At 41.6% G+C, this 16,559-nt stretch overlaps 1 protein-coding gene across 2 annotated transcripts in view; it reads right to left on the reverse strand.

The window, feature by feature from the left end:
- The window catches only part of TMEM117 (transmembrane protein 117), a 195,296-nt gene that overhangs the window by 10,803 nt on the left and 167,934 nt on the right, over nt 1–16,559 (reverse strand). For both annotated transcript variants that reach the window (XM_069955998.1, XM_069956002.1), the window contains exon 6: nt 8,563–8,722. In XM_069955998.1, the coding sequence (XP_069812099.1) occupies nt 8,563–8,722 (160 nt within the window). The remainder of the gene's footprint in view (nt 1–8,562; nt 8,723–16,559) is intronic.

Here is a 16,559-nt window from a genome sequence, read left to right on the forward strand (position 1 = left end):
CAATCATAACGATGGCCATTTTTAGTAGACGGACGTCATTTAACAGCTACATCATTTTTAAATAACAGCTATTATTTGCTACTAAATGATGTCCATCCACTAAGAATGGCCAACACTATGGTGTTTGAACACAGCCTAAATCTGTAACCACTTCTTGATCTATTTAGATTTCTCCTCCTAATGGCCAGGTGCTGGGGTGCAGCAATGAGGATACCTCATGCCTAGAATTAACAGTCTGGAAGCTGGAGATACTCCTACTCTTCCCCTAACTATTGTCTCCTGCCAGATATAGGGGAGGTGGGAGGCTAGAAACGGTCCAGTATGCCTGGCCAACGAGGTACATGAGAACCTTATCAGAGGAGACCGGTTGTTGATGTATAATAATCCCAGGGATGTAAGGCACTGATGCTAGGACAGCACCTTCCTGAGATACTGGAACTATCGTTGCTTGGAAGTCCATTGCCATATTGGAGCAGGAAGTCATCCGACATCATCCAAAAGCAGACCTGGTGGGAGCCTTATCCTGTGGACTATGATTTGTTCTCTGTTTTCCCTCTTACAGCTGGACTATATACCCCATTGCTGTGGATTTCTCACCCTGGATTATACCCTTCTGGACTGTGGACTGTGATTTTTGCCCGTGGATCGATAAATGTTGGTGCTGTTCTCTCACTCTACTGATTCACAAATCCCTTGTAAATCCTGACACAATCCTGACGCATCTCTTGACATGGTATAGGCCTTAAATAGGATTTGGAAGTTTCAAATGAGGGACTGCAATTCAGAGTGATTATTTTCTTCCTATTGTAAAGTTCTGTCCACAACAGGTGGACTTCTATGATCAGTGAGATATATATATATATATATATATATATATATATATATATATATATATATATATCCATTATAGATAACAACACCAACTTCAGTGTTCACTTACACTGCATCTAATACTAGTGTTGTATAGTTGTGGTGGCCTTCAGGGCTTACGACAGACAAGGCTAGCTGTGTAAATTAGTGTGTGATATATGTCACATGGCAGGGTAGCTCTGCTAGCACAATGTGCCTAGTGTACCAGACAATCCTTAGTCAATTAGCTGTTTCAGTGATACCAAGTGCAGGCAAATAACTTCTGACACTAGGATTCCATGAAAAGCTTTAACTTTTTTGAACAGCTCTTATGTACAAATCCAATAATCATACAGTCTTGTATAGCACATGGTAAGTACAGCTTTTACACTTGAAAGTAGTAATTCTTGGTCACTGTTTCTTTAAGAACCTTTGCAGGTTTATTTATATTGGTTGCAGATCTACTTAAAGGAAAATTGCAATTAGAATAGACTTTTCTTACAAAGGTCTTCACAGCTTGGCTGACTGGAGTTGAGAGGAAAGATTTGTACTCACAAAGGGAATCTGTCACAAGATACGTGAACAGACACATGCAGGAACTTTTCACAGACATGGAAGCTGATCAGCAGTATATATGACCAAAGGCCTACTAAGAGAACAGTGGATGCCAGGGGATGCCAGAAGATTATTTAACCATGGACTAGAAGGTTGTAGAATGAGAACTTATACTCATAATGTAGACTGAAGTAGTGATTTGCTTATAGCAGGTTCAAAAATGTCTCTGATATAGAGGGAAAATCTTTTTCTATGGCTTTACCTTTGCAGATAATCAGGTTAAGCGCAGAGGCAACTTTAGGAATCTGGAACTTGTTTTTTAAAAATCTCCATACTTGCTTGTCTCTCCCCATATATGTTGTTACACAGGATCTTGAGAAAATTGTAGCCTAATAGCTGGCTAACTAATCAGACTAGCAGAAACGGAGCTAGAAGACAGGTACTCTGGCCAAAGCCAGACTAAGACTGGTTTCAGTGTTCCCCTCCCTACCCTTCTTTACAGGTTAACATGGGATGGACTGGAAACTCCTCTGACAGAGCATTTTACTTCCACATATGTGACCACTGGGTGTGGTAAAAAAAAAAAAAAAACAGCAGAACTGTTAGCCCTTGCTATGGCAATATACAGTACAGCAATATACTGTATAGCAGTGTGACAATTAAAGTGACAGTACGTACAAAGAATACTATCTAAACACAGTGCAAAAACAAAGGTATTCCTCATCCACACACCTTTACATATAAAGTAGCTTGGCTACAGGTACTGGGACACTGCATTATGACATGAAATCTTAAAAAAAAACAACTGTCTTTGGCTGGGTTCACACTACGTATATTTCAGTCAGTATTGTGGTCCTCATATTGCAACCAAAACCAGGAGTGGATTAAAAACACAGAAAGGATCTGTTCACACAATGGTGAAATTGAGTGGATGGCTGCCATATAACAGTAAATAACTGCCATTATTTCAATATAACAGCCGTTGTTTTAAAATAACAGCAAATATTTGCCATTAAATGGCGGCCATCCACTCAATTACAACATTGTGCGAACAGAGCCTTTCTGTGTTTTTAATCCACTCCTGGTTTTGGTTGCAATATGAGGACCACAATACTGACTGAAATATACGTAGTGTGAACCCAGCCTTAGATGAATTCTTGTCCTTTGCAAAACTTTGGAAAACATGCATTCTTTGTCCTTTGGAAAACGTCAGAAACACACAAAAGTGTAGATGTACCAAAGCCACTAAGGAAAAGAGTAATAATTACCCATGGCAACAAACCAGAATTCTGATTTCATTTTCCATTTTCAAGTTTCTTTGAAAAAGGGGAGTTGGTATCTGGTTGTTACTTGTAAACCACTACACCACGTTACCTTTGCTTCAGTTTTGATTTAGCTTTCCTTGTAAGGGTTTGAATGATTCTTTTTTATACACGGTACAGAAATCTTCTCCTACGATTACACTACAGTAAGGTCTCTTTTCTTCCACAAGCTTATTAAAATGATCATACTAGCATTGCATTATTTCTAGAGAATAGGGGGAAGGTTTATATAATTATCCATGAAATGACAGGTTCATTACACTTAACTGTGTTCAATCTCCTGGACCTAATGAACAGTGAGATCACCAGAAGTTTTATTTATTAAATGTGTCCACATTCAGAATCTAATAACTGTGCAGTTATTCCACTCACCATATAAAAATGTTGCCGTTACCTGACAAGAAACATAATCATAAAAGTAATATATCTATTTATTATCAGTAAATGACAAACATGAAATACAAATAAAATGTAATTCTTGCTATAAATCAGCATGGGGCACTATATATGCTATTAGCTGAGGTGAATGGTCACTTCTGTAGGGGTAAATGGCACCTGGAACATTTGGGGAGAAATTTATTATTGGCTTTTCTGGTAGAAAAAAAGTGTGTGCTTGTTTTGCACAAAATTGGCAAGTCCTTTTTATGCCACAAATTGGCATAAAGTTTAGTGTAAATGTATGCCAACTCATAGATGGAGGATAAAGATGATCTGCTTAGCAGTATGACTTATAAAAGCCATGTCTGCTGTGTCTCAACAGCAGAAATGACACATAATCAACTTCCTGTCAGCCCTTGGATGGCTCATCAATTACAAAAGTCCCTCAAGAGTCTACCAGTTCCAAAGAGATGACATTGCCAGTCATTAGTCACCATACTATAAGAATCTGTGGCCTGATGAAGGCAGCTATAGAAACTTTCATACTGCCAGAAGTCTAATAGAGACACGTAATGTAACACACAAGGTACAGCAAGTCAAAATCTCCTCCACACTGGGTCATCTTGGCAACATATTCATCCAACAAACTATGGGGTGCTGATATGATGGGAATGGGAGCCGAGGGTCTGTGAACTCTAAGAGAAGATCTTTTAACCACCACAAGAGATTCGAGACTGTTTCCAATGCCCTGATACTCCATCACTGTTTTCCTCCAGAGACCATTCTCATGGCCACGAAAGTTAATACAAAGATGTAGAAGTTTGCTTGCTGATAAAGTAAGCCATCCCATTTTCTCTATTCAGTGAAATTTCAGTCTGCTAGACATCTTTACATGATAAATATGTAGACTAGAAAATGTGAAAATTCGCTCATAGTTCCTGTTGTTCGTAAAATGAGCTAAAATGATCTTCTAAGGTAATACACAGAATTTCTGAGTTGACTGAAAGGAGATTAATGGCCTTATTGAGAATTATAGAGTTTCGTGATGTCCACCCTTTCTGCCGCTGTCACCAACAGAGTGTGTACAGAAAGTCTGTATAACAGATTAATCCTGCTCTAGGTATCAGATAAAATGAAGGGATTTTTTAATGAAGACTATTTAAAAAGTAGCTTATTTGTGCATTCAACAAATAAACAATAAAACAATTTGCAAAGGTGTCCATAGTCTTTAACCAACCAGAAGCATCTTACAGCCCTCAAAATTTTTTGCAGTCTAGGGAGAGGGGATTGATGTCGTCTACTATCACTGTTAAAGTCTTTTTGCCACAGTGGTATAGGAGGCCTAGGCAATTAATTTAGCAAACTTGCCTCCTTCTCTTGATATGCAGCTCTTTCCCTCCCAAATGTTAAGCTCTTAAGGACAGAGCCCAAAATTACCCTAAGGACCGCAACCATTTTCAATTTTGCATTAATTTTTTTTTCTACTCCCCTTCTAAGAGCTATAACTCTTTTATTTTTCCATCTACAGGGCCATGTGAGGTCTTGTTTTTTTTTTTAGAAATACAGTGAGTGTTTTTTTTTTTGTTTTTTTTTTGGGGGGGGGGCTCCGTGTTTAGGTAATGCAATTTACGATAAAACTGACATGATATATTTATTCTATTGGTCAGCCTGAATACAGCGATATGCAGTTTATATATCTTTTCTAATGTTTTACTATTTTTTTAACAGTAAAACTTTTTTTTGCAAATAGGTGTGATTAAAATTGCGCTATTGTAACTTCTATACTGCTTTTATTTTTCACCTAAGGGCTGTATGGGGTGTCATTTTTTGTGCCATGATCCCGAGTTTTTATTACTACCTTATTTGTATAGATCGGACGTATTGATCACTTTTTATTATTTTTTTTAATATAAAATGTTATAAAAAAATCATCAATCCTGGCGTTTTTTCTACAGTTTTTTGTTTGCGGTGTTTACCACTCAGGAATAATATTGTTTTATTTTAATAGATCGGACAATTACACACTCTATGGTATGTAATATGCTTGTTTGTTTAATTATTTTTATATGTTTTATTTGTAAAATGGGAAAGGAGTGAGGCCTGTCATTAACAGTGGCCTGTCATTAACAGTGAGGACCTGGCTGCTGATAGCAGCCGGTCCCTATGTGCTATGAGCTCACTTCATCGCACCGCCGGACCCACTGGTGCACCGTTAAAGACCACAACACCTATAGCGAGTTTATATATACTAGGGTGACAGTCAAAAAATTTTCAGGAAATATTTAAGTCTTATCTCTGGGAATTATTTCCTTTGGTATAATTGTAACATAATTTTGTAGCATTGCAACATTGTTCACTGGTGGCTCAATCATCCAAAGCTAACAATTCTTCATAATGAATTTTTTGCAGCAAAGTAAATAAATAATTTTAAAGCGGTTTCTATTTTTTTATGAAACATGCTTTATTTGGTTCAGTATAGTCATGGCGATGTTTCTCCACAGACTGGAAAATAAACTGCTTCTAGTTTTTTTGAGTGTTCAGAGATAAATAGAATGTTCTAATAATTCTTGAGATTCTTGGGTTTTGGTTTGACATTTAGCATTCTACTTGAGACTCTTCCATTAACCAAATAGACTCTTCATCTTACTGATCATGTGATATTGTTGCCATGTTAGAACCAAAGTATTTTGTTGGCTATCACGGTAGCACTGGTACATGTTGGTTGTGATTCTGTACAATGCAGGAGATAAAGCCTGGCCAACACCTGCCGATTTGACAGCAGCTTACAACTAGTAATACTACCTGCTGTCCCTTCCTCTAACCACCCTAATATCACTGATCAAAACTTGCAAATTACTTGTATAAATTAAAGTAATTGCATTTCAAGCAAACATTTAACCCTTAGGCGACCCTGGACATACCTGTACGTCCAGGGCCGCCCACAGGTGTCCAGAGACGGGCCGCGCGGTGGCTGCGTTCTAAACCGCCGCAGTCCCGGGTGCCTGGGACCGCGGCTATTAGCGGGCACAGTCCGATCGCTGTGCACGCTAATTAGATAATCGGATGCAGCTCTCAAAGATGACCGATTACCTGATGCAGCCGTTCCCTGGTGTCTAGTGGCAGAGATCGCCCCCCCCCCCCAGGACTTTGCCCCGGAGGAGCGATCCCCGTGTCTTGTTCGTAATGGCACTGATCCCGACTCGGCATTCGGTTGCTTCCGGCTACAGCAGTCGGAAGCAATCGAGTGCCTGTCTCATCGATCTATGCTGCATATCTATGCAGCATAGATCTCATTGAGAGATCAGAGTGCTTATACTAGTATAAGTGTAAAAGTAAAAAATAAAGTGTTATTATTAATAAAAAGCCCCCTCCCCTAATAAAAGTGTAAATCACCCCCCTTTTTCCTATGTTATAAATAAAAATAAATAAATAAATGAACATGTTTGGTATCACCGCATGCGTAATCGCCCAAACTATTAATAAATCATATTTCCAATCTCATATGTTAAACAGCGTAAGCGCAAAAAATCCCAAAGTGCAAAATTGTGCATTTTTGGTCGCATCAAATACAGAAAAATTGTAATAAAAAGCAATAAAAAGTCGCATATGTGCAATTAAGGTACCGATAGAAAGAACGTATCATGTCGCAAAAAATGACACCTGACACAGCCCCATAGACCAAAGGATAAAAGCGATATAAGCCTGGGAATGGAGCAATTTTAAGGAACATATATTTGTTAACAATGGTTTGAATTTTTTACAAGCCATCACATAATATAAAAGTTATACATGTTACATATCATTGGAATCATAACGACTTGAGGAACATATATAACATTTCAGTTTTACCCCAGGGCGAATGGTGTAAAAAAAATACCCTCCAAATAAAAGAAATGCATTTTTTTTTCAATTTCACCACACATTGAATTTTTTTCTGGTTTTGCAGTGTACTTTATGAAAAAATTCAGCCTGTCATTGAAAAGTACAATTAGTGGCACAAAAAATAAGGGCTCATGTGGGTTTCTGGGTGAAAAAATGCAACTGCTATGGCCTTTTAAGCACAAGGAGGCAAAAACGAAAACGCAAAAATTGAAATTGGCCCGGTCCTCTAAGGGTTAAATAGTCAATAAAATATACATAGGGCCTCCTCATGGATGATCACTGTCTAGGTGTATTATTTTCTTTGTTGCCCATAGCAATCAGCCAGAGCTCCCCTTTCACTTCTTTAGAGCACTATATGAAATAAAAGGGGAGCCCTGATTGGTTCCTATGGCAACCAAGACCTACCCTTAGATTTTATACATGAGGCCCATAGTGGGAGTAATGTGGACTGCTGTGTAAATGTTTGGAGATTAGTTTGACCTAAAACAGTAAATAATACTGAACAAACTGTAATCTAACAAGTTTACATTGAAACAGGAAAAAGAAACTAATATAATAATGTTAAATATTCATTACATATTACAAATAAGGACATTGCAGAGAGTCTTGAGGAGTGGTGGGCCCTTCTTGCTGCTCTATATTAAAACTACCCAAATCCTATTACTAGAGATGAGCGAATTCACATCACAAACAAGACGAATTGCTTCGTTTGCTTGGCAGTCGGTTTATACACAGGCTGCCTTCATGCCGCTCCCTGCTGCTCCACCCTGGGTGCCTGTAAAAGCTGGATCCAGTACTGGGAAACTTTGGCCAATGCTATTTCAACATTTAACCAATTTTCTCTTGCAAAATTAGTGCAAGTAGAACTTCTAGGATAACACTATGGTGCATTTATTCATCCAAAATTGATAAGCAAGTTTTTTTCTGATGTTGGGGAACTGTAACTATTTTTCTAAATAAAAAAAAATATGGTTGTCAGTGCTGGCAGAACTTCATCTACTTATGACATAAATTTTCCTGGAAAATAGTTGCTATACTGCTCTCCATAAAAGCACATATTGCAAAACAATGACATAACATATTCAAGTGCTGCCGCATAAACAGGGTACTTGAAATAATTATTCATTAGGTAGTCTAGATGGCTGACTAATGGAACATACTTCATTCATCCACAATTATATAAAGGAATACTCACATTAAATAAAAGAAAAATTCTCTTTTCTTCTGGGGAAATTGGTAAGGAGATAGATAGATGGATAGATAGATAGATAGATAGATAGATAGATAGATAGATAGATAGATAGATAGGAGAGAGATAGATAGATAGATAGATAGATAGATAGATAGATAGATAGATAGGAGATAGATAGATAGATAGATAGATAGATAGGAGATAGATAGATGGATAGATAGATAGATAGATAGATAGATAGATAGATAGATAGATAGATAGATGATAGATAGATAGATAGATAGATCTATATTCCCCTAATGGCACCTAATATTATTTGCTGAAGATTATATGTTTTTTGCATATCTATTCACAAGTTATAGTTATTTCCCGATGATAACATACCTGCATAACAATAAGAAGGTCAAACACCAAGATAAATGAAGCCAAGAAAGCTCTTGAGACCTCATCACTAGGTAAGAATCCACGATTTAGCTTGTCCCAGCTTATCCAGTCAGTAGTAATGACAAGCACGACGACAGAGGTCAGGCTGAACAAAACAGTCCTAGAAAAACAAAAACGAAACAAAGAAATTACTTTTGAATATGGGATGGACCTTTACTCCACATAAACCAAACTACAGTAAATATACTGGAATACATGCACAAAATATTATATTTTAGGTGTATAAATGGCCACAGTCTTTTGTTAAAGGACAAGTGCCATGAAAAACTTTTTTCCAGTAATTGAAGCACATTACAAAGTTATATAACTTTGTAATATGCTTCAATCACCTATCTGCCTCCCTTCCCTATCTTTTCCCCCCTCCACCCCGCACCAGAAGTGTCCTAAGGGTACTATTACACGGAACGATAATCGGCCGAATCGGCCCGATTTGACCGATTACCGTACCGTGTACTAAAGACAACGATCAGCCGATGATCGTTGTCATCAGCTGATCGTTGATATAAGTTCAGACCTATAATCGTCGGGTGACGACGTGCACCGCTATGTGTAATAGTGGTGCGCGACTGACGATTAGCAAAGAAGAATACATACCTAATCCATGGTCCAGGGTTCCTCTTCCTCAGAGCTTCTTACCGGGTCCCGTGCGCTCCGGCTTCTCAGCGGCCTGTGTCAGCTGACAGGCCCCTCGGCCAATCACAGGCCGGAACCGCCGCAGCCAGTGATTGGCCGAGCGGCCTGTCAGCAGAGACAAGCCGCTGTGAAGCTGAAGTGCGCGGACCCGGGGAGAAGTTAAGAAGAAGAGGCACCATGGACCATGGATTAGGTATGCAGGATGCAGGATGCAGCTGCAGGATCAATCACTAGAAAATACAGTATGTGTGCTAGTGAGCCTATGGATAGCTTTTACTGACAGAGATAGCTGTCTGTGTAGTGTCCCAGAGTGGGTCCACTGTCTTTTCTAAACAAAATTTGGTACCATATGTGTGTTTAAATTGTGAGACTGAACTCTACGGTGTGCAACTCCCGCCACTAGATATCACTGGTCTATTGCACGGCTGATAGCTAAAAGTGTATAAGGGTTAACAGATGTCTCTATTATTTATTGTGTATTTCCTACTGCTGTCGTCTGATTTCTACTAACCAATCCCTGAGCTAGCTACCTCAGGAGTATTCACCTATCACAGAGCATTATCTTATGTCTATTGGCCAATTAGATCCCCTCCTGCTAGCCCTATATATATAGTGGCATGGGACTAATGGGTTCTGTGAGCTGTCTATTTTTGTCAAGTGTATGAAAGAGTATCTTCACACAGCCTGCTGAGAATTTGCTTTTGACCGTGTCCTGCCGCAAAAAGCCTTGTGCAGGACTGCTGTTATTCTGACTACTAGATCCTAGCTATGTCCGGCTAGACCACCGTGTGGAGCGACTGCCGTGGAGGATGGGACTAACCTATTCATGCTGAGGGACTGTTCCTCTTCTTTTGCTACCCCTGAAGGATTCTACAAGTAACTGAGGTACCAAATGTGATGGAAGCCTAAGCGTATATCCTTTCCCGTAAATTCAGGAGTTTTCTCTAACAGCCCCAGCTGAACCTCTGTGTCTTAATAGCCCCCAATTCCATAGACGTCAATATCCCAGCCTAACCTTGCTACACAACTATAAGTCTTTCTCAGCTGACTAAGGTCTTTCGCAACTCAACTACAGGGTTTTCTACAGTGTTTTCTCAAGATACACTGGTGCCAAACCAGTGTATCCAGGTGCTCCATCCTGGTCCCAACATCCCCCCCCCCCCTCCCGGGTTGCTGTGCCCTGGCCCACTGCATCTGTACATCTGTACACAGGATCCACTATGTAGGATTCAGGAAAACAGTGGCAAATACACAGATAGGAAAATAAATAATAAAAATATACTCCAATGTAGTATATTTTTTATATAATATTGATTTTGGCCCCAACTTGTCTAAAGACAAACTTGCACATTAAATGATATAATAATACTAGAAAATGTACCCGGCGCTGCCCGGGTATAAAGTGTCAGTGTGTTAATTAGATTTGTTCTAAGGTGCCCAGGAGGCCAAGCTAAAGGTATTGTTTCATCTGAGTTAATCAGTGGAATTAGTGTATACCTGTAGTGCATAGTTGGAGGGGTTCTGTATACCCACAATGTATAGTTTTTAGGGGTCTCGCATATCTGTAGTGCATAGTTGGGGGGGCTGTATACCTATAGTGTATAGTTGAGGGAGGTCCTGTATACCTGCAGTGTACAGTTGGTGAAGGTCCTGTATACTTGTACTGTATAGTTCGGGGGTCCTGTATACCTGTAGTATATAGTTGGTGCTGTATACCTGTAATGTATAGTTGGTGGAGGTCTTGTATACCTGTAGTTTATAGTTTGAGGGTCCTGGATACCTGTAGTGTATAATTGGTGGAGGTCTTGTATACCTGTAGTATATAGTTCGGGGGTCCTGTATACCTGTAGTAAATAGTTTGAGGGTCCTGGATAACTATAGTATAGAGTTGGTGGAGGTCCTGTATACCTGTAGTGTATAGTTTGGGGTCCTATATACCTGTAGTATATAGCTGGTGGAGTTCCTGTATACCAGTAGTATATTTGGGGTCCTGTATACTTGTAGTATAGAGTTGGTGAAGGTGCTGTATACCTGTATTATAGAGTTGGTGTAGGTCCTGTATACCTGTAGTGTATGGTTTTGAGGTCCTGTATACCTGTAGTGTATAGTTTGGGGTCCTATATACCTGTAGTATATAGTTGGTGGAGTTCCTGTATACCTGTAGTGTATAGTTTTGGGGTCCTGTATACCTGTAGTGTATAGTTTGGGGTCCTGTATACCTGTAGTATATAGTTGGTGGAGGTCCTGTATACCTGTAGTATATAGTTTTGGGGTCCTGTATACCTGTAGTATATAGTTTTGTGGAGGTCCTATGCACTTGTAGTGTATAGTTTTTGGGGTCCTGTATACCTGTAGTGTCCTGTATACCTGCAGGGTTGTATTTACCTGTATGGCAGTGTTATTCAGTCACAGTGTGTCGGTATTGGTCATGTCTGGTATGGAGGTGTTATCCAGTCACACTATGGCGGTATTGGTCAGGTCTGGTGTGGCGGTGTTATCCAGTCACGGTATGGTGGTATTGGTCAGGTCTGATATGATGGTGTTATCCAGTCACAGTATGGTGGTATTGGTAAGGACTGGTGTGGCGGTGTTACCCAGTCACAGTTTGCCGGTATTGGTCAGGTCTGGTATGGCAGTGTTATCCAGTCACAGTATGGCGGTATTGGTCCGGTCTGGTATGACCGTGTTATCCAGCACAGTATGGCGGTATTGGTCAGGTCTGGCAGTGTTATCCATTCACAGTATGGCGGTATTGGTCAGGTCTGGTATGACAGTGTTATCCAGCACAGTATAGCGGTATTGGTCAGGTTTGGTGTGGCGGTGTTATCCATTCACAGTATGGCGGTATTGGTCAGGTCTAGTGTGGCAGTGTTATCCAGTCACAGTATGGCGGTATTGGTCAGGTCTGGTGTTGCAGTGTTATCCAGTCACAGTATGGTGGTATTGGTCAGGTCTGGTGTGGCGGTGTTACCCAGTCACAGTATGGCGGTATTGGTCAGGTCTGGTATGGAGGTGTTATCCAGTCACAGTATGGCGGTATTGGTCAGGTCTGGTATGGAGGTGTTATCCAGTCACAGTATGGCGGTATTGGTCAGGTCTGGCAGTGTTAACCAGTCACAGTATGGCGGTATTGGTCCGGTCTGGTATGACAGTGTTATCCAGCACAGTATAGCGGTATTGGTCAGGTCTGGTGTGGCGGTGTTATCCATTCACAGTATGGCGGTATTGGTCAGGTCTTAGATGACAGTGTTATCCAGTCACAGTATGGCAGTATTGGTCAGGTCTGGTATGACAGTGTTATCCAGTTACAGTATGGCGGTATTGGTCAGGTCTGGTGTGGCAGTGTTATCCAGTCACAGTATGGCGGTATTGGTCAGGTCTGGTGTGGCAGTGTTATCCAGTCACAGTATGGCGGTATTGGTCAGGTCTGGTGTGGCGGTGTTACCCAGTCACAGTATGGCGGTATTGGTCAGGTCTGCTGTGGCGGTTTTACCCAGTCACAGTATGGGGTATTGGTCAGGTCTGGTATGGAGGTGTTATCCAGTCACAGTATGGCGGTATTGGTCAGGTCTTGTATGGAGGTGTTATCCAGTCACAGTATGGCGGTATTGGTCAGGTCTGGCAGTGTTATCCAGTCACAGTATGGCGGTATTGGTCAGGTCTGGCAGTGTTATCCAGTCACAGTATGGTGGTATTGGTCAGGTCTGGTGTGGCGGTGTTACCCAGTCACAGTATGGCGGTATTGGTCAGGTCTGGTATGGAGGTGTTATCCAGTCACAGTATGGCGGTATTGGTCAGGTCTGGTATGGAGGTGTTATCCAGTCACAGTATGGCGGTATTGGTCAGGTCTGGCAGTGTTAACCAGTCACAGTATGGCGGTATTGGTCCGGTCTGGTATGACAGTGTTATCCAGCACAGTATAGCGGTATTGGTCAGGTCTGGTGTGGCGGTGTTATCCATTCACAGTATTGCGGTATTGGTCAGGTCTTAGATGACAGTGTTATCCAGTCACAGTATGGCGGTATTGGTCAGGTCTGGTATGACAGTGTTATCCAGTTACAGTATGGCGGTATTGGTCAGGTCTGGTGTGGCAGTGTTATCCAGTCACAGTATGGCGGTATTGGTCAGGTCTGGTGTGGCAGTGTTATCCAGTCACAGTATGGTGGTATTGGTCAGGTCTGGTATGGAGGTGTTATCCAGTCACAGTATGGCGGTATTGGTCAGGTCTGGTATGGAGGTGTTATCCAGTCACAGTATGGCGGTATTGGTCAGGTCTGGCAGTGTTAACCAGTCACAGTATGGCGGTATTGGTCCGGTCTGGTATGACAGTGTTATCCAGCACAGTATAGCGGTATTGGTCAGGTCTGGTGTGGCGGTGTTATCCATTCACAGTATTGCGGTATTGGTCAGGTCTTAGATGACAGTGTTATCCAGTCACAGTATGGCGGTATTGGTCAGGTCTGGTATGACAGTGTTATCCAGTTACAGTATGGCGGTATTGGTCAGGTCTGGTGTGGCAGTGTTATCCAGTCACAGTATGGCGGTATTGGTCAGGTCTGGTGTGGCAGTGTTATCCAGTCACAGTATGGCGGTATTGGTCAGGTCTGGTGTGGCGGTGTTACCCAGTCACAGTATGGCGGTATTGGTCAGGTCTGCTGTGGCGGTTTTACCCAGTCACAGTATGGGGTATTGGTCAGGTCTGGTATGGAGGTGTTATCCAGTCACAGTATGGCGGTATTGGTCAGGTCTTGTATGGAGGTGTTATCCAGTCACAGTATGGCGGTATTGGTCAGGTCTGGCAGTGTTATCCAGTCACAGTATGGCGGTATTGGTCAGGTCTGGCAGTGTTATCCAGTCACAGTATGGCGGTATTGGTCAGGTCTGATATGACAGTGTTATCCAGCACAGTATGGCGGTATTGGTCAGGTCTGGTGTAGCAGTGTTACCCAGTCACAGTTTGGTATACCTGTTGTGCCCTGTATATACATGTACTGTATGGATGGAGTATGGGGTCCTGTAAATAAATGTACTGTATGGATGGAGTAGGGGGCCCTGTATATACATGTAATGTGTAGTTGGAGTAGGGGGTCCTGTATATACATGTACTGTATGGATGGAGTAGGGGGTCCTGTATAGACATGTACTGTATAGATGGAGTACTGGGCCCTGTATATACATGTACTGTATAGATGGAGTAGGGGGTCCTATATATATGTACTGTATAGATGGAGTAGGGGGCCCTGTATACATGTACTGTATAGATGGAGTAGGGGGCCCTGTATATATATGTACTGTATAGATGGAGTAGGGGGCCCTGTATATACATGTACTGTATAGATGGAGTAGGGGGTCCTGTATATATGTACTGTATAGATGGAGTAGGGGGCCCTGTATACATGTACTGTATAGATGGAGTAGGGGGCCCTGTATATATATATATGTACTGTATAGATGGAGTAGGGGGTCCTGTATATACATGTACTGTATAGATGGAGTAGGGGGTCCTGTATATACATGTACTGTATAGATGTAGTAGGGGGTCCTGTATATACATTTACTGTATAGATGGAGTAGGGGGTCCTGTATATACATGTACTGTATAGATGGAGTAGGGGGCCCTGTATATATATATATATATATATATATATATATATATATATATGTACTGTATAGATGGAGTAGGGGGTCCTGTATATACATGTACTGTATAGATGGAGTAGGGGGTCCTGTATATACATGTACTGTATAGATGGAGTAGGGGGTCTACCAGTTATTACTGTGGATGTTGTGAGGCAGCTTCCCTAGCAACCATTGCTCCCTGTGAAAATGAAAGCAGTAATCCTATTGGTTGCTAAGGCTCCAACTGCCGTGTCTGCTGCAGCTAATTATATCACCTGTGTTTGCAGTGAGGAGATTTTCCCATTCATCTCTATGAGGCGCCGCTCTTTCCCCTCCCCCTCCCCTCCTGTACATCTGGCGGGGACGGGACCTTCGCAATAACCTTCCTGGGCACCCAATGTATCTGTGTGCCAAATTTGGGGTCAAACGGTTCAGGCGTTTGGAAGTCTATAGAGGACAGACAGACAGACAGAAGGACAGACAGACAGACAGACTTTGATTTTTATGATATAGACTAGAAAATGTACCCGGCGCTGCCCGGGTATAAAGTGTCAGTGTGTTAATTAGATTTGTTCTAAGGTGCCCAGGAGGCCAAGCTAAAGGTATAGTTTCATCTGAGTTAATCAGTGGAATTAGTGTATACCTGTAGTGCATAGTTGGAGGGGCTCTGTATACCCACAATGTATAGTTTTTAGAGGTCTCGCATATCTGTTGTGCATAGTTGGGGGGGCTGTATACCTATAGTGTATAGTTGAGGGAGGTCCTGTATACCTGCAGTGTACAGTTGGTACCTGTAGTGTATGGTTTTGAGGTCCTGTATACCTGTAGTGTATAGTTTGGGGTCCTATATACCTGTAGTATATAGTTGGTGGAGTTCCTGTATACCTGTAGTGTATAGTTTTGGGGTCCTGTATACCTGTAGTGTATAGTTTGGGGTCCTGTATACCTGTAGTATATAGTTGGTGGAGGTCCTGTATACCTGAAGTATATAGTTGGTGGAGGTCCTGTATACCTGTAGTATATAGTTTTGGGGTCCTGTATACCTGTAGTGTAAAGTTTGGGGTCCTGTATACCTGTAGTATATAGTTTTGTGGAGGTCCCGTGCACTTGTAGTGTATAGTTTTGGGGTCCTGTATACCTGTAGTGTCCTGTATACCTGCAGGGTTGTATTTACCCATATGGCAGTGTTATTCAGTCACAGTGTGTCGGTATTGGTCATGTCTGGTATGGTGGTGTTATCCAGTCACAGTATGGCGGTATTGGTCAGGTCTGGTGTGGCGGTGTTATCCAGTCAAGGTATGGTGGTATTGGTCAGGTCTGGTATAGCGGTGTTATCCAGTCACAGTATGGCAGTATTGGTCAGGTCTGATATGATGGTGTTATCCAGTCAAAGTATGGTGGTATTGGTCAGGACTGGTGTGGCGGTGTTACCCAGTCACAGTTTGCCGGTATTGGTCAGGTCTGGTATGGCAGTGTTATTCAGTCACAGTATGGCGGTATTGGTCAGGTCTGGTATGACAGTGTTATCCAGCACAGTATGGCGGTATTGGTCCGGTCTGGTATGGCAGTGTTATCCAGTCACACTATGGCGGTATTGGTCAGGTCTGGTGTGGCGGTGTTATCCATTCACAGTATGGCGGTATTGGTCAGGTCTTATATGACAGTGTTATCCAGTCACAGTATGG

This window comes from Dendropsophus ebraccatus, chromosome 1 (genome assembly GCF_027789765.1).
Source record: "Dendropsophus ebraccatus isolate aDenEbr1 chromosome 1, aDenEbr1.pat, whole genome shotgun sequence".
Taxonomy (NCBI): Eukaryota; Metazoa; Chordata; class Amphibia; order Anura; family Hylidae; genus Dendropsophus; species Dendropsophus ebraccatus.